The sequence below is a fragment of the Gracilinanus agilis genome, chromosome 4, assembly GCF_016433145.1.
Source record: "Gracilinanus agilis isolate LMUSP501 chromosome 4, AgileGrace, whole genome shotgun sequence".
In the NCBI taxonomy this organism is placed as follows: Eukaryota; Metazoa; Chordata; class Mammalia; order Didelphimorphia; family Didelphidae; genus Gracilinanus; species Gracilinanus agilis.
In genome coordinates, this window is record NC_058133.1 from 262,396,617 (window position 1) to 262,419,356 (window position 22,740).

General features: G+C 40.4%; 1 protein-coding gene across 1 annotated transcript in view; it reads left to right on the forward strand.

Moving 5' to 3' along the window:
* ANKS1A (ankyrin repeat and sterile alpha motif domain containing 1A) overlaps positions 1-22,740 on the forward strand; it is a 256,599-nt gene that overhangs the window by 228,909 nt on the left and 4,950 nt on the right. The window contains exons 13-20 of the mRNA XM_044674231.1: positions 122-228; positions 10,423-10,521; positions 17,092-17,244; positions 18,118-18,225; positions 19,597-19,761; positions 20,166-20,291; positions 21,026-21,097; positions 21,426-21,512. Of these exons, the coding sequence (XP_044530166.1) occupies positions 122-228; positions 10,423-10,521; positions 17,092-17,244; positions 18,118-18,225; positions 19,597-19,761; positions 20,166-20,291; positions 21,026-21,097; positions 21,426-21,512 (917 nt within the window). The remainder of the gene's footprint in view (positions 1-121; positions 229-10,422; positions 10,522-17,091; positions 17,245-18,117; positions 18,226-19,596; positions 19,762-20,165; positions 20,292-21,025; positions 21,098-21,425; positions 21,513-22,740) is intronic.

Consider the following 22,740-nt stretch of genomic DNA (forward strand, 5'->3'; position numbering starts at 1 on the left):
TTTGGCTGCTTGATCATAATGACTATGATGTGGCAATGCCATCTGTCTTCCTCTGAGTGCCGCTGCTACCGCCTTAATGGTTTTTCCCTTTTCAAGCGTCTGCCGATTCCTCTCTCGTCAGGTTCACGGATGTTGGAGCAGAGTGTCGGGGAGTGGCTGGAGTCAGTTGGTTTGCAACAGTATGAAAGCAAGTTGCTTCTGAATGGCTTTGATGATGTTCGCTTCCTGGTGAGTCCTCTCCTCTGTAGGAGTTCTTTAAGGATGAAAATTCTACTTGAAGGCAACATCTCTCCCTATCCTTCCATCCCATCTCCATCCTGTACCTCCTCTATTTAAAGTCTCTTTGCCATTTGACAAAAGAAATAGGCACCTAGCAGGTGCTTATTATTGATGGGTTGACTTCTTTAAAATAGTAAATAGAATCATGTTCCAGGGACAGCAAACTGGACTCTTAGACATCTGACAGCTGACCTCCATAAAAGAATCTCTCAGCTATGGTTCATCTCTCCATACTATCTGTCCCCTTCCCCTTATTCCAAAATCAGTAGACTCAGCCTCATTGAACTCTCTGCCAGTTTCTTCTTAAGAGTCTATCCCTGGAGGCAATTAGGTGGCCCACTGAATTGAGAGCCAGGCCTAGAGGTCAGTTCAAATTTGGCCTCAGGCACTTACTAGTTATGTGACCCTGAGCAAGTCACTTAACCCCCATTGCCTAGCCTTTACTGCTCTTCTGCCTTGGAACCAATTCACAGTATAGGTTCTAAGACCAAAGGTAAAGTTTTAAAAAAGAAAAAAATAAGAGAGAGATACTATTCCTAACCACTATTTTAGCCTGGGCTTCCCGTATTGAGCCTCAAGCTCTTATGATGGACTTTCATCGCTTGTAGTTAGCTTGTCCCAAATCAGTAACAGAAGTTCTGACTGGAAAGGTTGGAAGTATGAACACTCTCTGCAAAAATGCTTCCAAAATCTGCCACATCTAAGTTGAACATAGCATCCTCCTTGAGATACCGTTGAATTGTTTAGCTCCTTATCTGACCTGGGACATTCAGACATCTGCTCTATGCCAGGAATTGTGCTAAGAGCTTTACAAACAGGATCTCATTTAATCCTCACAACCACCTGAGAGATAGGTGCTATTATTTCCCCCATTTACTGTTGAAGAAACTGAGGCAAACAGAGGTTAAGAGTCATACATCTAGGAAGTATCTGGGGGCCAGCTTGAACTCAGGTCGTCCTAACTCCAGAGTCAGCATTCTATCCACTGGACCACTTAGCTGCCAGAATTATCAGTCAGATAAACTGTAATTTGGTAAAAGCAATTATATCCCTCTGCTATAAAGACTAAAAGTCTTCTGATGGCCAAGGACCCCTTGAGTCAAAGCCACTGCCATTGCCATCCAGGGTGAGTGTGTTCTAGTGATGTCCTTGCAACTGATTGCCTCGCCTCTCCAATATGACCACTAAGATAGGTGGTCTAGTTTGCCAGTACTTGTAAAGTCACATATAAGAAGATAGTTGTTCTAATGATTAGTAATAATGCAGTATTTCTGTACCCTTCTTTACCAAAAGACTTGAGTAATATTTCAAAATCTCTCCCCCACCTCTAACCCCTTCCCTCCAGGAGCCTGCAGGCAAATGTAAAAAGAAGCATTCCAGAAGGCACCAAAATGTTTTTCTTCCATAGTTTTGAGAAAGGGAAACTGAAACCTAGAATGAGAAAGTGCTTCCTTTGATCACACAGTGAAAGCTGAGAGGCAGCTGGTGGCAGAGTGCATAGAACATTGGGTCTCAGATCAGGAGGACTTGAGTTCATATCCATCCTCAGACACTTCCTACTACTGGTTCTAAGTGAACTTCAGGTTTAGTCTCTAGTTATTTGTGCTAAGTAAGAGGTAAAAAGCTCGTTTTCAGTTTCACACGTGGAAGCAAAATCCTTTGCATTCACTAGAGCATGGGGATATTCATGCTCTATTCTTCTGCACTCAAGGAACCCCAAGAAGATTCCTGAGACATTATCTTTGCTCTTAGTCCTGTGGCAGATACTTTTTTCCTGGGTGCTAGGATTATTCATGAATAGAGCCCAAAGTTTTTATCATCGGTAGTACCTATCTTCTGTTAATAATACTACCTTATTGTTTCCAAATTGCTTTATATTTTTTTAAGATTCTTTCATCTGTTATTATTAGCAAAAGGTCTGAAATGGGTCTCCAAAAGCCTTTTGGTACCTTTCCCATTGCTTTCTGTTAATGCTGGTCATCCGACTTACAGCAATCTTTGAAGAAAGATAGGCATTTTCAGCCATATATCAGTGCCCAAACCTACCCAGCTTTTGGTTAACAGAACTCTACTACTATTGTATTCTTGTAAACTTCAATCTGGAAACCAGATTAAAATGACTAGAAATGAGTGCATATTCTATCATGCCTTTTCCCCTGGGCAACTTGACCCAGTGAGCCAACATGGTGCTTCCTAGAGGGGCCCATAGGACCTACTTAGTCTAAATGATCTAATCCAAGACTTTGCTTATAAGAGCAAGCTGGTAAACTTGAGATAAAACTTATCATGTTCAGCTCTGGTTGGAGTTAAGCTAAGTATCCAGGACTTCATTTTAAGCTTACAAAAAATGTTTTTTAAAAAAAATTAACATTATTTTGTTTAGTTCCTAATTCTTTCCCTCCTCCTGCCACCCCTTCCCTGCCCTTTGAGAAGGTGAGCAATATAATACCCATTATACATGTGAAGTCATATAAAACATTCTAGCCATGATACCCCCAACTCCAAATAAAAATAAAGGCAACGGAAGAAAAAATTTGCTTCAATCTATACCCAGAGTTCATCAGCTCTCTCTCTCTGGAGGTGGAGGGCATTTTTCCATCATGAGTCCTTTGGAATTTTCATGAATTATTATATTGATCAGAATAGCTAAGTCTCTCACAGTTGATTTTTATTACAGTATAGCTGTTACTATTTATGACAGTTCTGCTCATTTTCTCTGCCTCAATCCTTTTATATTTTCCCAGGTTTTTCTGAAACCTGGGCAGACATATGAATTGAGGCAGAATAGAGTGAGAGAGGGAAAGAGGGAAGAAGAAAACAAAACACAAAGGAAGGGATGCTGGAAAGTGGTGGGAAATAAGAAGAAAGTATCAGAGATACCATGGAGGCTTGGCCCCCAGTCAAGATGTGGCTCACTTATTGGAGCTGTGAACTCAAGAATGAACTCCAAGTTTCTAGTCGGCTAGAGATAGTAAGGCCATAGTAAGGAAACAGTTCTGGAGAATAGCTGTTGGCATTTTTATAGTGCTTTATAAATGGTTTATGTATATTCTGTAATCGTTATAACTTCTCTGGGAGGTAGGTTTCCACTTTTATTTCCAGCATTATTTCTACTTTCAGTGATACGTATGATAATTGTTAAATGTCATAGGCAGAATTCAAACCAAGGTTTTTCTTCCTTAAGTCTGGCACTCTCGCCATTACACAAAGATTGCACATTTAGGACTGATGAGAGTGCTCACCAAAGAGTACTTAGCAATACCCTGTACCTCTCCACACAAGGGACAAGGAAGGTCAGCACCCAGCTCTGCAGGGTTTGCTGAAGAATCCAAGGGTGCACTTTCTTTGACTATGCTCTTAAGGTATAATTAGACCTTCCACCTCTTGGGGGCCACAGATTAGCTTATTCATTTATTTAACAAACATTAATGATCTAGTATGCACTGGGCCCTGAGCTAGGCATTTAGTAAGATACAAGTTTAGATAAAACATAGTATCTTTCCTTCTGGGATTTATTGTCTCATAGCCAGTGAAGTTGGGTTATGACTTACAGTTGTAGTCACTGTATATATCCTCTTCAGAGGCTAAGCACTTAGGATGCCTAGTCCCCAACCTTTCTTCCCTTTTTCTATTCATTCCAAAATGGTTGCCATTCTTAAACCACAAATAAGTAAGAATTCACTGGCATCATTTTACATACTCTTGAAGCAGAGAAGCTGAATCAACCTTCATGTCAGCTTTCTTTTCCTTATTGGACTGGATTGATGCTATTAAAAAAAAAAAAAGTCACCTAAATGGCCCATCTCTCTCCCCACTCTGCTCTGACAGTGGAAACTTGAACTTAAAATTAGGAGTAAACTTTAATTTTGGATGGATGGTTGGATGGATGGATGGATGGATGGATTAGTAGCATGCCTACTTTTCTGATAGCTTAGAGTAAAAGGAGTCATTGTTACTAATGTGATCTTGATAGTCTTGTTCATGAGATATTCAGTAGAGTGCTTCCTAGAAGTGTTATCCTTGTAAGTAGGATAGACTCAAGAATTAATTCTGATTTTACAGCCTTGTTGAATGTTACTTGAAATATCTTAGGTGGTCTAAGTAGCCATGCAAAGTACTGCAGATAATTGCATGTAAATTGCCAGATGGGTTATAAGACTAATTAAGTTTTAGTAACCAGAAAAGGAAAAAAAAAATCAAGAAGGAAGTGTTTTGATTATGGAAAAGTTTCCTTATTACCTATTTTACAATTTGCATACTATTATCCATGGCTTATCCCTGTGTGGTTCAGTTTTCAGTATGCTAAGAATGTTTCCCTCTATATCAAAATGACCTGGTGCTCATTTGTAAAATGCATAGAGCATTAAGGAAGATGTACTGAATGTTCCAGATGTATTAGAAACTGTCACATCTGGAGATAGAGAAGGAGTTCTATCATCTTGACTAAGTTGTTAAATTTCCTTATTAAAGTATCCAGCTAGTTTACATTATAAGGGGATCGTGTTGAGAATGGAGAAGGGAAAACCAGGAGACAATCCACATACAGGAGATGGGCATACCTTATAGTAGTTGCTTTATTTTGACCTGAAAAATCCTATGTAGTTGCTGAGGTAGGAAGTTAGGGGTTATGCTCCACAAGAAAGCTTCTTTGAGGGGGCAAGAACTACCTTCAGTATGGCTCCCAAGGACACTTAATGAGTCATTTCTTTCCTACTTTAGTGGCTTGGACACATGTGACATCTTGTAGCCTGGAGGTGCCCTATCATCACTCATTCAGGCACTGGAGATAACTGGCCATGTTCACAATTTACATATATGCTGACATCCTGAAAACTCTAGGAACAAATAGATACAAATAAACACAGATTAAACACCTAATGGGTATTTGTTGAATTGAACATTAAATATTCCTGGTGCCTGTTGGTGCAAATGTGAGGGAACTTGCACCCTACTCTAATAATGATAGTGACAGTTCATGTTTATATCAGTCTATGTTTTACAAAGTACTTCACAACATGAGGTAGATAGTGGAAATGTTATTGTTCCCATTTTGCAGATGAGGGAACTGAAGTCCAGATAGTTCCAGTGATTTATCTGTTAGTGGTTACCCAGCTATCAAGAGTTGGAACTCAAACCCAAACCTTCAGATTCCAAGCCTAGTATTCTTCTCCATGGGTGAAATTAGAAACTGGATTAGAAACTTGGATGACTGATTTTTATGTCAACTCCTAGGTGTCATACCTATATTTTCCTTCTTAAAAATGAAACTAAAATGCTAAACTGAGAAATTCCATGTATTCCCTAATTTGAAAGTAATGACCCTCTGCATTTACAAAGGATACCTAGTGACCCTTAAATTCTCTCTTAGGTGAGGCAGCTGACAGGTTTTGCTATCCCATTCTCCTACCTAGGAGTAAGTAATGAATTCCCTTACATATTCCAACCATAAGATCATAGAGCTTTAAAAGAATATTAAATTTCATTTAGTCTAACTCTTTTTTTTCCCCCCCACCTAAAATCTGAGGCCCAGAGAGGCTAAACTTAACCAAAGTCACATAGGAAAGTAAATAACCTGAGTAGGTTTTGAACCCAGGTCCTCTGATTTCTATCTCCAGCATTTTTTACCCTGGGTCTTTGATACATTTCTGGCACTTAGACACACCATTTGTAATCATTAATAACCACCTGATATTGTTATTGTTATGTCAGTGAAGGTTTTGGGAACTTCCCAGATCAATACTCTCCTAATTTTACCAAAAACTTTCCTTCCTCATGCAGTAGCTAGTAAATTTCCTTAGATCTCATAAAGCAGTCTTATCCTTGGGTCCCCACATGGATACTGGCTAATCTATAATAATTGGGCCAGCCTGAGCCTTATCACCAGCAAATTGACAGAATAAAGGATCAGGTCAGCAGGAAGTGATTTGGCCTCTGGAGCCTCACTAAAACTTTGCACAGCCTCATTTGGATGAAATAATGGCTTCAGAATGACAACATATTTGTGAACAGATGTATACAATTTCATATTTCACCAGATACTTTGCCCAAATAGGAATGTTCTTGGGAAGAGAAAGAATTCATTTTATTCCATGTGGAAGATAGGAGCCACCAGACTTTCTAGCCCAACAGGCTCTCCCCAAGAGTGTCCCCAATGCTTGTCACATTGTAAATGAAAATTCACTCAGCTGGTTATGACTGAGACATTGTGACCGAGAATCTGTGCTCTCTTCAGGGAACTTACACTGTAGTTAAAGAGACAAGGCACAAGACTGTAGATAGTGTATAAAAGGCTTTAACAAGAGCTGCACTAGGAGTTTAGAAAAGGGGGAAATCAGGGAATGCTGGGAATAGTCATAGACAAATTCATGGAGCTCATCAGTAAAGCTTGAGCTAGATCTAAAAGGATGGTCAAATGTAGATGGGGAGAGGGGGAATAGCAATCCTTTAGCTCCCAGCTCTATAGTATAAGAAAAAGAGCTGGTGGAAGTCATTTCATACACATGATCTTTTTCCTCTTTCTTTGATCTCTTTGGGTTTTAGGCCTAGTACTAGTATTGCTGGCAGTGACTGGGGGGAATTGGGGATAGGATAATTCCAGATTGTTTTGAAGAATGACACTAGACCAATTCATACCTTCACAGCAGTACATTAGTGTGTTGCTGCTTCCCACAGCCTTTCTGACAATGTCCATTTTACTGTTTGCCAATCTGAGAGGTATGAAGTAGAACTTCACAGTTATTTTAATCTTCATTTCTCATGTTATTGGTCATTTGGGGCATTTTTCCCCCATATGGTTATTGGTTGCTTGGATTTCTTAGTTTGAGAGCTTCCTGTTCATAAGAATGAACCAATTTTTGACCAGTTTTTTATTGGGGAATTGCTGTCATTCTTATGTATTGAATTGGTTCACTATATATTTTATATATAAGATCTTTATCAGAGAAATTTGCTGAAAAGATATTTTCCCCAAGTTAACTGTTTCCTTTCTGATTCTAACTTCATTATTTTGTTTGTACAAAATCTTTTACATTCTATGTAATCAAAATTAGAATCCATTACTCTCTAAGCATTTACACACATGTGCTCCCCCTCCTCATCATAGGATCTCCAGTGTGTTGCTGCTGTCTCTCCAAATATTATTAGATTTGAGATAGCTTTAAGAGTTTATACACTGGGGCAGCTGGGTAGCTCAGTGGAGTGAGAGTCAGGCCTAGAGACAGGAGGTCCTAGGTTCAAACCCGGCCTCAGCCACTTCCCAGCTGTGTGACCCTGGGCAAGTCACTTGACCCCCATTGCCCACCCTTACCAATCTTCCACCTATGAGACAATACACCGAAGTACAAGGGTTTAAAAAAAACAAAAACAAAAACAAAAACAAAGAGTTTATACACTAACACAACTGCTAGAGACAAGGAAAAATGGAAAGGAGGTTATCAGTATGATAGTCTTTCCTTTTTTTCTTTTCCCTTTTTAAAAAATCCTTACCTTCCATCTTAGAATCAATTCTGTGTATTGGTTCCAAGGCAGAAGAGCAGTATGGGCTAGGCAATAGGGGTTACATGACTTGCAGTTGTAGCTAGAAAGTATCTGAGGCCAGATTTGAACCTGCCCTATATAACAGTCTTTCTCAGAAATCACAGCACCACCATCCTCACCTACCCTCTTAAAGGAAGTAAGAAAATCTCTTGGGTTGGTTGTTTGTTTTTTTTTTAACTTTCACATTTTTTCCAAGAAGATAAGAAAAGTGATTAATTCATTCATGCCTTTTGACTTAGCCATCCTATTACTGGGCACATATAGAGGTTATATAGAAAGGAAGGTCTCACATACATCAAGATATTTGTAAGAGCACTTTTTGTGGTAGCAAAAAACTGGGAAATATATAGATGCCCATCATTTAGGGTCATGGCTGATCAAATTATGGTATGTGACTACAGTAGAATTTATTGCATCATAAGAAAGAATATTTGGAGAGAGGGTAGCTCAGTAGCACAGTAGATCGAGTGCCAGACCTGAAGCTGAGAGGACCTAGGTTTAAATTTGGCTTCAGACACTTCCCAGTTATATGACCTGGGCAAGCCACTTAACCCCAGTTGCCTAACCTTTACTGCTCTTTTGGTTAGAATCAATATTAGTTTAAGGGTTTTTAAGAAAGGAAGAATATGAGAAAATTCTTAGAAACAAAGCTTCTGAGAACATATTCTTCGTATTATTTCTTGTGGACTATGATGCATGTGAATTGGTGCAGAGTGAAAAGGGTAGGACTAAGAAAATATACACAAGGACTACAATAGTGTAAACAAAAATACCACAAGATAGATGAATTGCTTTAACCAGTTACTATCCAGAGAAACAAAACGATGAAAGATTTTCTTCATCTCTATAGAAGGTAAAAAATGTTGCATAAGTTCTAAGACAGTTGCTTTGTCAGTCTGTTTTCTTTGTTACATGAGAGGATTTATTGGTGGGAGGAGACTATAGACAGTAGAGCAGGAGGAAGAAGCAGTATATCAGGAAATAACTATGATGCTTTTTAAAAAATCCCTAAACTTTTAAAAATAAATTATACTTTAAAATTTCATGGGATCAGAGTCCTTACAAAATAAGTTGACATAAGATGGTTTTTTTTCCATTCAAAGCTACTACCATACAAAGCTTTGCTACCCCAGAATTACAAAATATCAAATTTTAGAGATTGTCTTGGCCAGTGATAGTAAACCTTTTAGAGACCACGTGCCCAAATTGCAACCCACTCCCGCCCCCCATCTTGCCCCAGACAAAGGAGGAAGGAAGTGCTCCTATTGGGCTGCTGGGTGAATGTGTTTGTGTATGTGATATGATTTCCTCAGGTGCAGTGGAGAAGGGGAAAGGAGCAGCCCCTCCTCTGGCATATGTGCCATAGGTTCACCTTAGGCCAACCTCCTTACTCAATAGGTGGAAATGCTGAGGTTATAAAAGGGGAATTGGCTTAATTCACATAGCAACTAACTAGAGCCTTGTGACACTGGTCCAATTCTTTTTCCTTAATCCCATGATGGCTTTACCACTGTCCATAGACATTTAAGCTCTGAGGTTCAACATTTAAGGCAGGGAAACAGAGGAGTCTCTTTACTCTGTATAGAGGCATATCACAGTTTAAGTAGTGGTAACACATGGGACAAATGGAAGAGATTGCTATCTGTTAAAACAGCTAATATTCAATTAACCATATATTAAGTCTTCTCTGTGCATGAATTAGGTGTTAATGCAAGAATGCTAATCTGTGTGGGTCAGTGTACAGCATGTACATTGTGGCATTCTTCAGTTTTCCTCCACTGACCTGTAATCTGGCTTCTTTTCTCAGCCCTAGAGAAAAGCTTTTCCTCAATTGAAAATATATTTGCCAAATCCTTCAAAAACTCCAGAAAATTTTAGCAGGCCCTGCTGTTAAGAGATCTTTACTGAGGGCAGCTGGGTAGCTCAGTAGATTGAGAGTCAGGCCTAGAGACGGGAGGTCCTAGGTTCAAATCTGGCCGCAGACACTTTCCAGCTGTGTGACCCTGGGCAAGTCACTTGACCCCCATTGCCCACCCTTACCACTCTTCCACCGAGGAGCCAATACACAGAAGTTAAGGGTTTAAAAATGTAATAAAAAAAAAAACAGCAACAAAAAAAGAGATCTTTACTGAAATAATAACAGTAACAGTAATAGTGATGATTATGCCATAGATTATTACATATTGTATTATATCATATAATAATTGTATTATTATTATTTAATAACAACCAGCATTTATATAAGACTTAAAAGTTTATGTAGAATTTTACATATATTGTCACATTTGATGTTCATAACGACCCTGGGAAGTAGATGGTATTATTATCTCAATTTATACATGAAGAAATGGAGACTGAATGACACAAAGTGACTTCCTAAGGGTCATAACTAGGGAATGTCTGAGGCAGGATTCAAACTCAAATCTTACTAACTCCAAACTGCCTTGGATTAGACCACATTGGCCTAGCCACATGAGAATACCTAGGGGATGACCTCTAGAATTCCCTTCTTCATTAAGGGATGAAAGTTAGAGCATTTTCTTCAGATTTTTTAACAGTCAGGGAAACTACCATTTCTATTAAAACTCTCTTATTCTCTGTCTTCAGGGTAGTAATGTGATGGAAGACCAGGACCTCAGGGAGATTGGGATCAGTGACCCCCAGCACCGGCGGAAGCTTCTCCAGGCTGCAAGATCTTTGCCTAAGGTAAAAACCCTGCAGAGCCCTGCCTGCTTCAGTGTGAGCCAAATCCAAGGGAAAGGGATGGTCTCAGAGTCACTGAAGCAGTTAAAAGGGATCTCAAAGGTCATCTATTCCAACTCTTAAAAACACAGGAATGTAGTAAAAAATGTTTTTGGTAGTTTGATAGATATGGCACTAAATACGTAAATTAATTTGGGTAGAATGGTCATTTTTATTATGTTAGCTCATCCTACCCATGAGCACTCAATGTTTTTCCAATTGTTTAGATCTAGTTTTATTTTTTTGGAAAGTGTTTTGTAGTTATGTTCGTATAATTCCTGTATTTGTTTTGGTAGATAGATTCCTAAGTATTTTATATTGTCTAGGGTGATTTTAAATGATGTTTCTCTTTCTACCTCTTGCTGCTCTAATGTGTTGGAAATATATAGAAATGCTGATGATTTTTGTGCATTTATTTTGTATCCTGCAACTTTGCTAAAGTTGTTGATCATTTCTACTAGCTTTTTAGTTGATTCTCTAGGATTTTTTAAGTAGACCATCATATCGTCAACAAAAGATCAAGAATATCAAGGGAAATAATGAAAATAAACGTGAAGGAAGGTGGCTTAGCAGTACCAGTTATTAAGCTATACTATAAAGCAGCTGTCATCAAAACAATATGGTACTGGCTAAGAGATAGAAGGGAGGATCAGTGGAATAGACTTGGAGTAAGTGATGTCAGCAAGACAGTGTATGATAAACCCAAAGAGTCCAACTTTTGGGACAAAAATCCACTATTTGACAAAAACTGCTGGGAAAATTGGAAAACAATATGGGAGAGATAAGGTTTAGATCAACATCTCACACCATACACCAAAATAAATTCAGAATGGGTGAAAGACTTGAACATAAAGAAGGAAACTATAAGTAAATTAGGTGAACACAGAATAGTATACTTGTCAGATCTCTGGGAAAGGAAAGATTTTAAAACCAAACAAGAGTTAGAGAAAATTACAAAATGTAAAATAAATAAGTTTGATTATATTAAATTTAAAAGTTTTTGTACAAGGGAAAACAATGCAACCAAAATGAGAAGGGAAACAACAAACTGGGAAAAAATCTTTATAACAAAAAATTCTGACAGAGGTCTAATTACTCAAATATACAAGGAGCTAAATCAGTTGTATAAAAAATCAAGCCATTCCCCAATCGATAAATGGGCAAGGGACATGAATAGGCAATTTTCAGGTAAAGAAATCAAAAGTATCAATAAGCACATGAGAAAGTGTTCTAAATCTCTAATAATTAGAGAAAGGCAAATCAAAACAACTCTGAGGTACCACCTCACACCTAGTAGATTGGCTAAAATGATAGCAGGGGAAAGTAATGAATGTTGGAGGGGATATGGAAAAATTGGGATGTTAATGCATTGCTGGTGGAGTTGTGAACTGATCCAACCATTCTGGAAGGCAATTTGGAACTATGCCCAAAGTGCGATAAAAGAATGCCTGCCCTTTGATCCAGCCATACCATTGTTGGGTTTGTACCCCAAAGAGATCATAGATAAACAGACTTGCACAAAAATATTTATAGCCATGTTCTTTGTGGTGGCAAAAAACTGGAAAGCAAGGCTATGCCCTTCAATTGGGGAATGGCTGAACAAATTGTGGTATATGTTAGTGATGGAATAATAAACTGGAGGAATTCCATGTGAACTGGAAAGACCTCCAGGAATTGATGCAGAGTGAAAGGAGCAGAGCCAGAAGAACATTGTACACATTGTATTATGGTAAAATCGAATGTAATGGACATTTGTACTAGCAGCAATGCAATGACCCAAGACAGTTCTGAGGGATTTATGGAAAGGAACACTACCCACATTCAGAGGAAGAACTGCAGGAGTAGAAACACAGAAGAAAAACAACTGCATGGACACTTGGGTTGATGAGGTCATGATTGGGAATGTAGACCCAAAAAGACCACACCTATGTAACTATCAATAATATGTAAATAAGTCTTGACTGACCACACCAGTGGAAATGCGAATTAGCTGGGGCGGGGAGGTGTTGAGTCTGGGGATAGGGGGGATGAAGGGGTGAAGGGTAAAGTAAAAACATGACTTATGTAACCAGGGAAATTTTTTCTAAAAATAAAAAATTATTAAAAAAAACAAAACAAAACACAGGAATGCAGTGCTTGAAGACCTCTTTTGGCCAATAGTCCATCAAACTTTAGAACAGCTTTTATCAAGAGTCAGATTTGAATCCTATCTTCTGTAAAAGGCTTTCATAATCCTTTCCCACCCTTCCTGATCCCATCCCCTGACTAATACCTTTCTCCCATTTACTCTTATCTATTTATCTCTCCATCTCTTGTATATAAATAGTTGCTTGCATGTTTGCTCCCTCATTAGAATGTAAGTTTCCTGATGGCAAAGACCTTGTCTTTGCCTTTAAAAAAAATAACTCCAAAGCATAGCATGGTGCCTGGCACATATAGGCAATTAATAAATTGTTAATGATTTGACTAGAACCTATGAGATTGGATGGCCAGATCTGTAAAATAAGTCTTAAATATAGTTGGCCTCCTCTAAATCTTCTCTTTATCCCCATTTCCTTCTCACAGATTGTATTTTTTTTTCACGTTGAACAGATACTTTTAAAAATTATTATTTATTTTTATTATTTAAAAAATTTTTATTTTGAATATTTTCCCAGTTACATATTTCATGTTCTTTCCCTCTCTCCCATCCCCCCCTAACTCCCCTTAGCGGACACACAATTCCACTGGGTTTTACATGTATCACTGATCAAGACCTAATTCCATATTATTGATAGTTGGACTAGAGTTATCATTTAGCATCTACATCCCCCAGTAATATCCCCATCAGCTCATGTGTTCAAGCAGTTTTTTTTTCTTCTGTATTTCTCCTCCCACAGTTCTTCCTCTGAATGTGGTTAGTTTTCTTTCTCATAAATCCCTCAACCTTGTTCTGGATTCTTGCATTGCTGCTAGTAGAGAAGTCTGTTATGTTCCATTGTACCACAGTATATCAGTCTCTGTGTACAATGTTCTTCTGGCTCTGCTCCTTTCACTCTGCATCAATTCCTGGAGGTAATTCCAGTTCACATGGAATTCCCCCAGTTCTTTATTCCTTTGAGCACAATAGTATTCCATCACCAACAGATACAATTTGTTCAGCCATTCCCCAATCGAAGGATATACCCTCCTTTTCCAATTTTTTGCCACCACAAAGAGCATGGCTATAAATATTTTTGTACAAGTCTTTTTCCTTATTATCTCTTTGGGGTATAATCCAAGCAGTGCTATGGCTGGATCAAAAGGAAGATGGTCTTTTAAAGCCCTTTGAGCATAGTTCCAAATTGCCATCCAGAATGGTTGGATCAGTTTACAACTCCACCAGCAATGCATTAATGTCCCAATTTTGCCACATCTCCTCCAACATTCATTACTCTCCCTTGTTGGCTGCCAATCTGCTAAGTGTGAGGTGATACCTCAGAGTTGTTTTGATTTGCATTTCTCTAATTATTAGAGATTTAGAACACTTTTTCATGTGCTTATTGATAGTTTTGATTTCTTTATATGAAAATTGCCTATTCATGTCCCTTGCCCACTTATCGATTGGGGGATGGCTTGATTTTTTTGTACAATTGATTTAGCTCCTTGTATATTTGAGTAATTAGACCTTTGTCAGAATTTTTTTTTATAAAGATTTTTTCCCAATTTGTTGCTTCCCTTCTAATTTTGGTAGCATTGGGTTTTTTGTTTTGTTTTTTTTTAACCCTTTCCTTCTGTCTTGGAGTCAATAGTGTGTATTGGCTTCAAGGCAGAAGAGTGTTAAGGGTAGGTAGGCAATGGGGGTCAAGTGACTTGCCCAGGGCCACACAGCTGGGAAGTATCTGAGGTCAGATTTGAACCCAGGACCTCCCATCTCTAGCAGGCTCTCAATCCACTGAGCTACCCAGCTGCCCTGGTAGCATTGGTTTTGTTTATACAAAAACTTTTTAATTTAATGTAGTCAAGATTATTTTTTCTACATTTTGTAATTTTTTTCTAACCCTTGCTTGGTTTTAAAATCTTTCCTTTCCCATAGATCTGACAATTATATATTCTGTGTTCACCTAATTTACTTATAGTTTCCTTCTTTATATTCAAATCATTCACTCATTCTGAGTTTATCTTGGTATGGAGTGTGAGATGTTGATCTAGGCCCAATCTCTCCCATATTGTTTTCCAGTTTTCCCAGCAGTTTTTGTCAAACAGTGGGGTTTTGTCCCAAAAGCTGGGTTCTTTGGGTTTATCAAAGACTGTTTTGCTGGGGTCGCTTACCCCCAAGTCTATTCCACTGATCCTCCCTTCTCTCTCTTCACCAGTACCATATTGTTTTGGTGATTACTGCTTTATAGTACAGTTTAAGATCTGGTACTGCTAGGCCACCTTCCTTCATATTTTTTCCCATTATTTCCCTTGATATTCTTGGTCTTTTGTCCTTCCAAATGAACTCTGTAATAGTTTTTCACAGATTGTATTTAGAACCATGCCCTGGACCTCTTACTTCATGGCATAGCCCTAGACATATCTTTTTTAGACAAATCCTCTCCAGCCGGACAGAGGAGTGACATAGTCTTCTTGAGTTCTTGACTATGTTTTAAAGGTTCATTAGGATTGACTGTGGCCTCCCAGGCAGCATAAAATGCAGGGAAATTGTCTGGGCCCTGGAAGACCCATGAGAGAAAGAAGTTACCAGTTTAAAAGCAGTCTGTGACACAGAATTGTCCATTACCTTATGGCGTCCATTTTTAGGGCTCTCCTGATTTGGGAGCACATGTAGTGTTTCCATTAGACCATTAGAGAAGAGCTCCAGGTCCCTACAACCTAAAAGAGGAACGAAATATAGATTATAAAGGAAATAGATATCACAGACTTAGAGGAGGAAAGAACCTTGGAGGCTCTCAGGTTTAGCCTCCTCACTTTACAGATAAGGAAACTAAAGCTCACACATGTTAAGTTACTTACTAGAGTCAAACTGTAAGGATCTAAGGCAAGATTTGAACCCAGGTCTTCCTGACTGAATATAATTTTTGTCCATTGCTTCACAGGGCTTAGTGGCTCTAGGATTGCCAGACTTTGCATTCCTGTGCCTCTAACAAATCCATGTTGACAACCTGGGCCCTAGCAAAGTGGTTCTGGGAGATCTGGGCAAGGAAAAAGTCAACACAGCTGCTCCCCTAAGTTGGGGGGGAGGGGCACAAGTCCAACTCAGGCAGCAACAAAAGCCCTTCCAGCCTTCCTACCCATTTCGTGGGGCTACAGAGCAATCAGTAGCCACTTTTACCTCTTTAGACTATAACTTAGGTAGCTGCATTTGTTTATTTTTAATTTGTTTTTCTTTCAGTGGATTGAGAGCCAGGCTCAGAGATAGGAGGTCCTGTGTTAAAATCTGGCCTCAGACACTTCCTAGCTGTGTGACCCTGGGTAAATCACTTACCCCCATTGCTTAGCCCTTACTGTTCTTCTGCTTTGGAACCAATACACAATATTGATCCTAAGATGGATGCTAAGGGTTAAAAAAATTTTTTTAATTCTATTTTAAGATACATTTTATCTCCTACTACTTCCCCCTCACTTCTGACATCCCTCTTCAATGAGAAAGCCTTTGACAAACATGTATAGTCAAGCAAAAGAAATTCTTATGTTTGATCATTTTTTAAAAAATCCATCACTTCTCTAGAGGTAGTTAATATGCTTTATCATGAAGATTGCTATGTTTGAAGAGACCTTTGGTTCTTTGAAGCAAAGACTGAGCTAAAAAGTGTACTCTACCTACTTTACCCAAGGACCTTTCATCCAGCTAGGACAAGGCTTCTTAACCTGGGGTCTGTGAACCCTCAAAATATCTTATGGATAGATTTCAGGAGATCTGTGAACTTGTATGTTAAAAAATTGTATTTTTATTTCAACATAATTAGTTTCTTTTATAATCCTAACTGTTGTATGCATTTAAAAATATTATTTTGAAAAGGATCCATAAGCCATTTACTAGCCTGCCCAAGAGGTCCATGAGACATACACAAAATATAAAGAACCCTCAAGCTGCAGGGATTTGAAACTTTGAGAAATGTTCATCAGAAGTATTAAGCTGAATAACACCTCTTCCTCCCAATCTTTCCATGTAGGCATAGCTGCAAGAAGAATTATTTTCACTATTACAGGAATTATTATATTATTATTATATTATATTTATATATATATACATATATATATAGTTATATTATATCCATTAGGTCCCTGGCCATGTTGGGAACAATTGAGAAAGTGTCTCAAAACACTTCTAACTACCTCCAAATAGCCACTCTTCCTCTAGCCTCAGGTGACTAAAGGAACATGTCCTTGACCCAAGATGCCTGTCTAACTGTCTAGAGTGAGTCATCACTGTATCAGCTGCCTGCATTTTGATATGGTCAAATGGAAGCTAGTCTGGGCATGTTAGGCCTGCCACTCCCTTTCCCACCTCCCTCGGGAGCATTTATTTTGTGCCACCTGCCATCCATGGCTTCTCCTTTCTTTTCACAGGTAAAACCTTTGGGCTGTGATGGGAATACCCAGCCATCTGTCCCATCCTGGCTTGACTCTCTTGGGCTGCAGGACTATATCCAGTCTTTCCTGTCAAGTGGCTACAGTTCTATTGACACTGTGAAAAACCTCTGGGAACTGGAGCTAGTTAATGTGAGTATAACATACTGGCTGAGCCTCTCTCTCAGTGGGCCAGTCCACATACCTGGACCTCTTCAAGGAGGAAGGGGTTACTATTTGTGGGAGAAGCATGGAAAATCTGCTTCCTCTAAGACCTTTCTGTCAAGCTGAGTCTTTCATAGGTTTCAGTAAGACACATATTTGCCCTTCATTGTTTAAGCTAAACTATTGCTGTACAGGTTTTGGGGTGGCTTCACTGGAAGAACAGCCTAAAGTGAAATAACTAAACCCCAATCTCCAAGACCAGAGATTGTGGGAAGTGTGGCCAGGACAACCCAAGAACGTTAAATGTTAGGCCCCTACCACTTGAATAACTAAGCAAGGGCCCATGAGATTGGGAGGCAAGATCTAAGAAGACATTGGATTCTATGGAAGATACACTCCTCCAGGAGGAAGCTCGGGGTCTTCAGAAACAGCATTCTCTTCCCCTGAGCTGAGGAAGCCAGACCCAAAGAACTGGGCCTAGATTCCAAGACAAGCTGAGGTAGAAGTGGGGTGCCTATCTGGAAGCTCCTGAGGTATATTGCAGTAAGTTAGGAGGAGGGGACTCTGCTGTTCACAAAGTACATTGTCAGGATCACATGATTTAGAGTTGGAAGGGATGTTAGAAAAGCCTTCATTTTACCAATAAGGAAACAGACCCAGGACAATGAAGTGAGTGCCAGGCTGGGATTTAAACTCAAGCCTCCTAACTCCAGGCCTTGTGTTCTCTGCACTAATGTATGACCCAGTGTTGCTGCTTAAATCAGACTGATTGTGGAGGGACAAGTGGCCTGAGAAACTCAAGTGTGTCAAGAGAACCCATTTCTTGTTCTCAATTTATTACATTTCCCACCCACTCCTCAGGTACTGAAGGTTCACCTGCTTGGCCACCGGAAGAGGATCATTGCCTCTCTTGCAGACCGGCCCTATGAGGAGCCCCCCCAGAAGCCACCCCGCTTCTCCCAGCTGAGAGTGAGTTGAGTTGATGTGACTATTAATGTTAGTGATTGGGAACCCTAAGGAAGGGTTCAGGGGGGGAAGAGAAGAGGCATGTGTTTCATTTCTGGACAGTGAAGAGATTGTCTTTAGAGAGTCTAGATTCTGTTAAAAAGAAGAAGACTGTTGTCTCAGCTACTTTCCTCAGCTGAAAAAAGAATTCATATGGAGAAGCCTTGAACTTGTCACTAGGGCATGAGAAGCAGGGCTTGGTCAGCTGTTCTTTCTAGATGTCATGTCTTCTAAATTCTAAGTGATGGCCTAGCTTAGGAAAGTGGACAGGGCAAGATGTGAACTCCTTCCTCATTTGAGTTACCTGGCTTATGGAGGAGAGAAAGAGAGAGAAGGAAGGCACTGCCAAGGTAATCCTTAGAAGGGGCTTCTCTTTGACATTGGCTTCCAGCTTAAATTTCAGATCTCAGCAGGGTGGAGCAGTAGGACCTTTCTGAGAATAAGCTTGAGGAATTTCTTAAGTTAGAGGAGGAATTTCTCTTCAGTTGCCTCCAATTGCTTTCCCTGCCACAGGTGCCTCAGTTGAGAGCCCCTAAAGGGAGATAGTTCCCTTTCCTATTACCTAGAAAGCAGCCTCCATGGAGAAGATGAGTGTGGCTGGGTGTGCCATCTCCCTGTCTCCAGGCCTTTTCTTGTGTGTGCTTAGGGTGCTTCAGGTGTGGAGGGGAAAAATACTAAGGAGTTATTCCTGATCTGTGGGATCAGGCATAAAGCTTGGTGTTGAGAGAAAAGCTAGAAGGGAAAGAAAGGGAGAGAGAAAGAAGGATGGCTTTGATAGATTTCCAAGCTGGTTCTAAGAAGGTGAGCAGAAACAAAGTACAGAGAACATGAGTAAGCAGATGTTAATATATGTGAGTAGGAAGAGTATGTGGGATTGCTCATCCCTCTGCCAGCCACCTCTTCTGTCTGGGATTTAGATAGTGAACTACTTGAGCTCACAAACAGATGCTGGGTTTGCAAGGCTAAAAATTCTCTGGAATTCATGTGTCTGGGGTTGGCCACAGGGAAGGAAGTTCAGGAGAGAACCCAAAGAGTCTGGTTGTTTAAAACAGAAGAATGTTAAAGCTAAAGTCAAGTCTTTACCTTGGACCTGAACCTGCTCATTAGGGCCCCTCTTTTGTTCCCTTGATTATTTGCCTGTTCTCTGATGATACTAAAACTTGCTTAACTCTACTGCCCCTGAGCCCATGGTCTTCTGAGGCAGAAACACTAGCTTTCCAGCAACTCCTTAGTTCAGACATTAGCTTTCACTGTATTGCTTGCTTTATTCTCTGTGTTTCATTGAGACAGACAGGTTCAAAGCTTGATCCATCTTCCTTTCCTTTCATCTTACAGTGCCAAGATCTGCTTTCTCAAACATCCTCACCCCTGAGTCAGAATGATTCTTGCACTGGGAGGTCAGCAGACCTCCTCCTGCCCCCAGGCGATACGGGCAAAAGGCGGCATGACAGCTGCCAGGACACGGCTGCCCGTGGCCGAGTGGAGCGCTTTCAGACACAGGTTAGGGTCTAGAATCCAAGCAAACATCTTTCTCTTCTCCCCAACTCAGGCCCTGTTTTTTGTCTGGACAAAGTAGCAGGAAGAGCATGTAGATGGTTCTCAGAGTAGGGCAGTGAGGCCTCTGTGTCAAACCCTACCCTTGACCCTGCTTGAGCTTGCTTAGAAAACAGTTGTGGACGTCCACATGGCATTGTTGGGATGGGAATTGTGGACTAGGGGTATTAGTCTCTTTCTCAAATAGTCCTCATTATAATCATCATTTCCCTTGGGATTAAAGATATATTCAGTGTTGGGAGGGGAGGAGAGGAGGACCCTGGCAGGGCTTACTGTGAGTAGCTTTGGTGGGTATCACTGGACCTAGGTCAGGGAGAAAGAAGCTTCCCTTCAACTATGTGTCTTGGCAGGAGGATCCACGGGAGGCCAAACTGACCCTCCGCCCTCCCAGCCTGGCTGCTCCTTATGCCCCTGTGCAGAGCTGGCAGCACCAACCGGAGAAGCTCATCTTTGAATCCTGTGGTTATGAAGCCAATGTGAGTGGTGTTTCCTGCCTTCCTTCAGACACATACCTGGTATCAGCCCTAGTTTCCCTCTTTTGAAGAAGTAACAAGTTGTAGATCTGGCCCCTTCTCTTCTGTGCTCCCCATCCCATACCTAAGACTCTGTAGGCTCTGGCCAGGGACCACTGACCTATTTGGCTCCTTTTGCTGAAGGCAGAATAGGGGGAAGATTGGTAAGAGTTACTTGTGGAAGATCAAAGAGAGAGTGTGATCAGAGTTAAACTGAGTGTACAGGGGAGATGTGTCAGAGTGCCTATCAGTAGAGAACAAGGAGAGCACAGGGGGATTTAGCTATATAGCTCTTGTCATTGTCCTAATTCACTTGTCTGTGGCCAGGCCACTGACCCCTTGGTCTGAAACAGGTTAGATTAGTTGCCTGAAAGATCAGAGCTCTCTATGGCAGGAGGAATAGGAGGGCTGAATGGAGGGACATTTCATTGGAAAGAAATAGGATGGGGAGAGGGAAGTTGGGGAGAAAACCACAATAAATGAGGGTAAATACCCCCAGATAATGATTTCTGAAGTTCAAAGTCTAGCTAGCCTGGTTGTTTGTGACTTAGCCTTGGGTTGGTCAAGTGACCCATGGGAAATCATGACTAGGACTCCTGCAAAGGAATCCTCAGCATGAAGAAGCCAGGTCTGAGTTGGTACCCTTTCTCCAGGTCCCAGACTAATCTCTAGCCATGCCATCATTGTTTTCTTCACAGTATTTGGGCTCAATGCTGATTAAAGATCTTCGTGGGACAGAGTCCACACAGGATGCCTGTGCCAAGATGCGGGTAGGTTGGTAGTTTTTTGCCTGGACAAAAAATAGCAGGAAGAGCATGCTTGTTGTAGACCTGGTTTAAAGGCTAGGCTTGTCCTAACCAGAAACAAATGACTATAGGGAGGAATGGCCAATTCCCCTGCCCCAGATGCCCTCAGCAAAAGCCCTGCAGCCTCAGCCAACAGCAGCTGCTTCTTTTGCCCAGAGTCACTGCTAGCATTGAATTCCATCTTCCTTTTGGGTAAAGGAGGGTGAAGAGTTAAGTCTGGGATGTCCTGAGATATCCTAATTGTGGTCCTGAAAGAGGGAGTTCATAGAGATTATTCACTTGTTTCCTACAGAAATCAACAGAACAGATGAAGAAGATCCCAACCATAATTCTTTCCATCACTTACAAAGGGGTCAAATTCATTGATGCCTCTAACAAGGTGAGTTTCCAGTGAGGGTTTCTGGGATGTGCTGATTATTGCTAGGATGGGAAATCTAAATCCTACTGGGCTCTACTTCCCATACAAGAATACTTATCTATTCAAAGGAGTTTAGTGCTTAAGAAATGGCTGCAGAAGGAATCAGGATTCCCCCTTCAAGGACTCTCTCTCTGTTTTTTTTTTTTTTAAACCCTTATCTTCCTCCTTAGAATCAATACTGTGTATTGGTTCCAAGGTAGAAGAGCAGTAAGGGCTAAGCAATGGGGGGGTAAGTGACTTGCCCAGGGTCACACAACTGGGAAGTGTCTGCAGCCAGATTTGAAACTAGGACCTCCCATCTCTAGGCCTGGCTCTCCATCCACTGAGCTACTCAGCTCAGGGTTCTTTTTTTTAAAGTAAGTTGTGTTGATGACTTTGATTTTGACATCACAGTCACTTCTGGATCTAGCCTCCTCCCCAAGAACCAAACCTTCCCTAATGTTTAAAAAGTAATTGTTTTAAGCAGAAACAACCAACCATGCCCAATGATGGCCAAGTAACATCTTGATCTCAAGTTCTCTTTCCGATCTGCAGAGAGGAAAGGAGAGGTCTGACAAATGATCCCTCCTTCCCAATGTCCAGCTAGGTATCAAGTCCTCTCACTTCTTCCTTTAGAAGTGTCTTTGTCAGGGCAGCTGGGTGGTGCATTGGAGAGCCAGGCCTAAAGATGGGAGGTCCTGGGTTCACATCTGGCCACAGACACTTTCTAGCCGTGTGACCCTGAGCAAATCAATTAATCCTCATTGGCTAGCCCTTACTGCTCTTCTGCCTTGGGACCAATGCTTAGTATTGATTCTAAGTCAGAAGGTAAAAGTTAGTTTTTTTTAATGAGTAAATAACACATTTAGCACTTTGATGTTTGCAAGAGGACTTTATGTCATCTCATGGAACTTCAGATCAACTCTCTGAGGTGGGTCCCACATCATTATTTCCCACTTTATAGAAAAGGAAATCAAGTTATAGGAAAGTTAAATAATTAGCTAGTGGGCCCACTGATTATTAAGCATCAGAGTTGGTATTTGGACTAAAGATTTCCCAACTTTAAGTCCAGCATTGTACACAACATGTCATGCTGCCTCTTGTTCCCTCTTTGAAATGTCCTCGCCTTTCTTCTCTGCCTACTTAAATCTTACCTTCAAGGCCTCTTCTTTACCACCATAGTTCACAAGGATCTCCTTTAACACTAACT